At 38.9% G+C, this 6,769-nt stretch overlaps 1 protein-coding gene across 1 annotated transcript; it reads right to left on the minus strand.

Annotated features, from left to right (window-relative positions):
* Positions 1-1,558: 1,558 nt before the first annotated feature.
* On the minus strand, positions 1,559-4,743 carry LOC149303213 (molecular chaperone MKKS-like). Its single transcript, XM_089481599.1, has 4 exons — positions 3,753-4,743; positions 2,612-2,787; positions 2,220-2,330; positions 1,559-1,984 (listed from the first exon to the last, which is right to left on the minus strand). The coding sequence occupies exons 1-4, from the start codon at positions 4,741-4,743 to the stop codon at positions 1,559-1,561; spliced, it is 1,704 nt and encodes a 567-aa protein (XP_089337725.1).
* Positions 4,744-6,769: the final 2,026 nt, after the last annotated feature.

The following is a 6,769-nucleotide window of genomic DNA, read 5'->3' on the forward strand; positions in this document are numbered from 1 at the left end:
CAGAGGGAACCAGCAGCTATTAGCATCAGCAGCTCTGTCTGTTATACATCATACAGTGCTTATTTTGTGAAAATATTATAAATTAAAGGTACACCAGAATTCTCTCTATGCATTTGCTCTGCAGCATATATATTTTATCCTTCCAGTTAGAAAATGCATATTTAAGTATTTATTAAGAACTATAATAAACATTGTTGGCAGGTGAAGCTGCTTGGGGCAAATCAGACATTGCCGTTCCCATAGAAACGGAAAAAGCTTTCAGAAAGTTGTGTGTGTATATGTGCAACATTCAGGAAGGAATACAATTCCATAGTAATAGGTTTTCATCCTGGAACATTTTGCCAATTACTGTCTAAGCGCTTTTGGGGAAACTTACTGTTGTAGATAAATCTTATGTCTTATTGTCATGGTATAAAAAAACCCACTAAACTATATTAGTACTTTATTTTGTGTTTTTTTCCCATATCCATACTAAGAACTATATTACAAAACCTATTTTCTGTATTATTATTATTATATGCATATGCGCACCATTACTTGTGTTATATTATATTTCACATCTGCATGGTGGTATTTAAAGGGATATACACCAAATTTAATGCTTAATTTAATGAGTTTGTCATTTGAGAGTGCACACACTTATTCCTACTTACCGAAAGATTAAAGGAGTCTACCTGATTTAGCCAAAATGAACCATGTATGGTCAATTCCTCCATAAATTCTGAAAAAAAGGTTTGCAGAAAGGGAAGTCTATTTTGAAATCTTACAATTAGTATAATCTATGCGTATTCCGCTTTCTGTACTTAGCAGTTTCATGGTTGCTTTATACCATATGTTGGGTATATATAATTTCAGCTTGTGGCTTTTATTAAACAGACATACAAAAAAAATTCCACAAAAATGTAAATTTGTTTATTACAGCTATACTTGCAGAACATGCAATGATTAAAAATGCAACCACAACAGAGAAACCACTACCATTATCATGGGTATTCACTAGACTGGGAGTTTGCATGAGAATTGAACATCTCCATCAAGTGTGTTAACTGCATAATGCATAGTTAAGTCAGCCAAAACATTAATCAGGCATCAAAACCAGGCCACCTCCCCGTCCCCAACTATTTTGTGTGCAGAATGTGTTTAACAGAGAAAATTTTGATGCATGTGATATACTTACCTCCAGTGAGCTGCAGCGCCAGCTAGATGAACCCCCATCCACATACGGGGCAAGTGCTCCCACTGATTTCAAATGGAGCACTTTCCTGCAGCTGACTTGCTGCTTAAAGCAACCAATCACTTCACTTTATCAATTTACCCAAAGGGTACTTTACTATGCATTCATCTTTTGTGGGGGTGTCAGGGACACTAAACATTCCCTTTGACTCTTTATCAAACTGCTGTTTAGAAAATATTTTATTTGCATTGTAACACTTTTTACAAAGAACCACCAAAAAGATTGCGGAACGGGTAACATTTATCCCATCCCCTACACATGACAGAATACACTACAAATATTGCATTTCACAAATTGAAAAGCGAGAAGAAATATCACTTTCAATCAATTTTTATCTTCTACAACATATGACAGATCCAAAATCAGTCCAGCTGTGTCAACAGCAACTTGTAAGCCATTACATTTTGCAGCAAAGCAGTCTAAAATGAGCTGGTGTGAAGCCTTTAACAGACATTTATCTCTGGTGATCTCTGCATTAAATGGACTACACTGACTTCCCAACACATTCCATTGCAAATCGTCTCTTCTTCTGTGCATACGGCAACCGCACCGATGTCCTATCTCTGAAGCAGCATCTGGAAGAATTGACCACAAATGACCATCTTGCAGATCCATAAGCATTTCCCCGCCATCGTGTTCCAGACTTTGCGCTACTGACTCTAAAGACTTGCAAAAGCAATCAGCCACCATCTTGTATTGTGCCGATGAGCAGTTCAGCTCTTCCAGAAAGGTGCTTGAGATATTGGCGCTCTGTAACAAAGTGAAGAGCATTGTTAAACTACTAAAGTTTATACACTTTTTTTCTCCCGCAGTAATCGGTAAATCTTGTAATATGTTTGCAAACATAACAACCACAAAAAAAACCTTAATCATGGCAAAACCATGAATGGACAATATATGCCCATATGACTCTCCCTCTTAAATGCCTTCTCCTTTGCCTGGATATTGTACGAGATCCAGCATGGTTACCTATGCAGACATTTACCTTATACCTGATGAATGCAGACAAATGCGTCTCTGTGCAGCCACCTCCCAGCAGTACCCAAGGTTTCTTTAGAGTCATCTGTAAGATGTGCTGAGCAGCCTGACATGTGGTCTGTAAAGAAGGAGATTTCATTACAAACATAATACCCGCATAGTGAAGCACTGCCCATGCAATTAATATATTCCAATTATTTCCCTTTAGGTTTCCCTTTATTATTCCTAGAAATGATTTTTTATAACCTACATTTAGTTTCCCACTTGCATTATGCTTGCTTGTAATAAGTTTATTATGCAGCAAATTTTGCTAAGCATGTTAAACTTATGTTTAAAGACAGTTTTTGTTGAGTAAGGAGAACTGCCTTTTCTAATCTGGTACTACCAACTCTTGCTTACCGTAAGCTCTTTTAACGAAGTCTCGTTTCGGTTGCAAAGCACAATGCTGCTCACGGACGTGTCAGACGGAATGAGATGCACATAATGCTTGCTTCCATGGGACATTTTGCTTAAAGCCCTAAGGCTTCCATAACTAGCAGTAGAAACTGAACTCAGGGAAGCTATAGGCTTTGCACCTGTAGAACAAATAAAATTGAAATAAAAATGATATATTTTCTCTACTCTATTATTTTGTAACGCTATCACAATACAACCAGGGTTACTTCATATGAAAATTTGACATTAAATATAATTATTGACTGGTTAGTGGGAGTCGATCAGAAGTGAATCATACACCAATCCTATACATCCAAACAACGTGAATGTGTTTTTGGACATGACAAGATTACATAACACTGAGTAAATACATTTTATTTCACATTTTGTTTGTTTAGATGCATAGAGGGATTCATCGGAACCTTCTCTATAAATCGTGGATGATTTCCTGACACTAACTGGCTGGTTTAAGCAGCCAAATACATGGTCCTGTTTTTGGAACCACTGAGGAGGCACTGCACTGTAGCTTTGGAGCTGCATCTTCTACTAAAGGTGCTATCTGTGAAAGAACAGCATACGGAAGCCCACACTGGCCATTGGACCTACTGGTTATGTCCCTTTTGTGAACAATAAGCAGTGCTCTTTAGTATGCCACCACTCGTGGGATACACACAGCCATGAGCATCTAGCTAGGAGAGGTAAAATCATAGAAAGTGTTGATAGGTCTGCTTTTTCGGTTACTGGGAGAATGTGGTGAACCTCAGTTGATAGATCGTTTCTGAAAATGTATCCAGCACTGATATTTTACTATCCCCATTTACTCCAGTGTCCTATGCATCAAATCGGATTGAATAGGTATATATATGAGCTCAGACCAGTCAGGCAGGGCATTGTTTTCCCAAGTGTTTTAGAAATCCAAAGAACAGACTTGGTGTAACCAATCAGCCTACCACTGGCTAAATATGAATGGCTGGCATGTAATCTGGCAAAAAGTAAGTTGTTAAGCAAGATATATGCTATACCTAAATGTGAATTTTCTGACTTAATTAAGCATTTTATCTACACATTTATCATTCATTACATTTATGAAACATGGTAACAGTACCTGTCATTTGGCTCAGAGGCTGCATCAGAGCTGCCCCTACTCTCTCCAAGGCGAGGATATTGTGTTTTTTCAAGAACTGCTTGAGAGATGGATGTATTACTTTTTGGCACACAAGGACATTTACTTGGTCACTGACCAAACGTTTTCCTAAAATATGCAGCTGATCCAGCATAACACTTTCGGGATTTACATCACTTGCTAAGCAAAGGTTTCCTTCACCGGTATCAGAAAAGTCACCCGATAAGGAGACAGAAAACATAGCCAGCTTAATATCTGTAGAGGGTAATCCAGTGGAAGGTTCAAGTCTCCTCCAACAAAACTCAGGCATTTCAATAAGGAGGCCGGGCACTACAGAAGACTCCATAACACTCCGGCCTTCAACATGGACAATAACACTTTTTCCTAAAGTAACGCTTGCTCCTTTTCCATTTGGGATTGATAAGAGAAAGGCTTGGACAATCAATGTGCCCACATACTCTGCTTCTTTGATGGTGAGCATGCAAGCAGGTTTGCTAGAAAGCACAGCATATGTTATCTGTAGCAAGGACTGGCTGCTGCCAAAATCGGCAGTCACCCTACACATACATCCATCAGAATTCAGATACTCAATACACATGGCCAAGAGACTTCCACTTATTTTAATCACAGTGTGGGGTGGGATGTTTAAACTAAGATACTTGTCAATCAGATTACAGCAAAGGATTGCAGTAAAGAGACCACAGTCACTAAAAGAGGATATATGATTACAGACAGAAGCCACTAACAGCCTCAAGGCTGGGTGGGTGACAGAAAAGTTTCCAAGTAAGGTAGAGGACAGTGACGTTGTAAGAACACAGCCTCCTTTACCATTGTGTACCTGTTTGAGACGACCAGAAGGGCCATAACATGACTTGACAATTCCTTGTAAAACACTCAGGGACTGCCTGATCGATTGACTGCTCAAAGGTCCAGTTGTACACAGAGACTGTGTCTTAGCTTCCAGTCTTGACATTGTGCCACTTTAAAAAGATACAAACTCAGCCTGCACTTTGTTTATTCCATTTATTGGGATCACATGAAATGTATGATTGTGTTTGGACAAACCACCAGGTTAGGACGTGACAAGTGTATCATCACAAGTAGCAGTGGATTTAGGTTAATTATTCTTTATTTAATAAGAGAGAAAATTAAGCCATTGGAGACCGGTGCTGTCATTGATTGTTTTTAGAGTCTTTCAGCTCTAAGGTGGATTTGGCTGAACTTTTTGCCAGCTTTTGAATAAAATATGTCCCAAAGTGAATGCCTAAAAAGGATACTCCAGCCACTAACAACCAGTTCTTTCTCAACCACGTCCTATTTTTCATTGTTGATTCTTTATGTAGAAAATACATGAAACCTGAAAAACAGAAGCAAATTGTTTATCAATTAAAAAAATACATTACTTTCAAAATGATTTTAAAGATTAGGCAAGATGAGCAATCACGGTTGTCCACCTGTAACTAAACTAGTCCTCGCCATAAAGGCTGAGCAGGAAGGGACTTGTGGGCATTCATGTTTCCCATATGCATGAATCATGAAAACAAGCAGAATACACATTCTAGAGCACTGAACAAAAAAGTGGATATCATGTATAAAATATATAGAATTTACAAGCCAATCCAGATACTTCCAACCACATACAGTGGTGTTAAGAAGCTCACATAGCGGAATGCATTTACCAAACCTCTACGTTGATAGAAAAATTGAGTAAATAGAATGAAAGTAGTATAATATATACACACACATCAAGCAGATACAAGTATGGACAAATGTAAGAGGAATTTAGGAACTAGACACAATCTTAGAAGCCAAAAATAAAATATATTAATGGACAGCCATATAAACAGGTGGCAGCAGTAAAGTGGTCGTAGACTTCCTTAGATTTGTCCACCCTGGATTATATTACAGAAAACAGAAATCAACATAATTTTCAGATTTAAAGGAGAGAAGGAAGTTTCTGAGCATTCATAAGTTCTTAAAATGCTAAGTTTCATGCAATCCTCTTCACACTAGAGAGCCAAGCCTTTAAGGTTGTAAGTTTTAAAAAGGTCTGCATAAAGAAACATACCTACAGTAGACAACTATTTGGCCTTTTTCTCTGCATCTTTGTCGAGAACATATCCAACAATGCCTGGTTCTGGGATATTGTTATCATGTTCGGGGTGGAAGATTGGGCTTGATTTAATGTTGTACCAACCCCAATGTACCAGTCCAAGAGCAGTTCCCATTACAATCAAAACCTTGTAGTTCTTCCATATGTTTCTCAGTCCCATACCTCTGGTAACAATCTACACAAAAGAAAAAAGCTGCCATAAATCACAAGTCCATACACAACATGCTATTACAATCACAAGGCCATATTCCACATGCTGTAAATCATGCTACCCAACAGGACTGAAACTGTAAAAAGGCCTAACTACAACACAAAGATTTATATGCACTTAACATTTTAGAGGTCACATCCCCTCTCCTTGCTAATGTAAAAGTGAATTATTTCCTTTTAGAGGCAAATGGGAGAAAAACACGAATACATGCAAAAGTTGGTATCCGATAAAAGAAATATCACGCATATAGATTCAATACTATGGTGGTAATATTTACCAAAATACAATAATACTTAAATGTTTAACCCCTTAATGACAATTGCCGGTCCTGGCACGGCACGGAAAAGCATGTGCTTTACGACAATTGACGTGCCAGGACCGGCACGTCTTTAAACGGGTGCAGAAAGCGATCTACTATCGCTTTCTGCACCCAAAAAGCGTTGCTGAATGCCTCGACCTCGAGGCATTCAGCAACGCCGCGATCGGCACGAAGGGGCCATCTCCACGGGGCGTCAACATCCGCCATACTTTGTATGGCGGCGGACGCCCGTTTTAAAAGCGTTTAGGAGGCGATCGACGATCGCCTCCTAAACTTAAATGGTGTCGCTGGAATGCCTCGATCAGGAGGAATCCAGCGACACCAAACACTAACCTTTTGATGGGCTGTGACCGCTC

This window comes from Sceloporus occidentalis, unplaced genomic scaffold (genome assembly GCF_023333645.1).
Source record: "Sceloporus occidentalis isolate IW3139 unplaced genomic scaffold, rSceOcc1.0.p SCAF_15, whole genome shotgun sequence".
Lineage (NCBI taxonomy): Eukaryota > Metazoa > Chordata > Lepidosauria > Squamata > Phrynosomatidae > Sceloporus > Sceloporus occidentalis.

What these genes read in the sequence shown, in the direction of transcription:
- LOC149303213 (XM_089481599.1), bottom strand. Translation starts at nt 4,743, where the DNA reads ATGTCAAGACTGGAAGCTAAGACACAGTCTCTGTGTACAACTGGACCT. An exon ending in GCCTCTGAGCCAAATGACAG is followed by an intron (nt 2,788 to 3,752) that starts GTACTGTTACCA and finishes TTTGTTCTACAG; the next exon opens with GTGCAAAGCCTATAGCTTCC. An exon ending in CTGCATTCATCAGGTATAAG is followed by an intron (nt 1,985 to 2,219) that starts GTAAATGTCTGC and finishes ACTTTGTTACAG; the next exon opens with AGCGCCAATATCTCAAGCAC.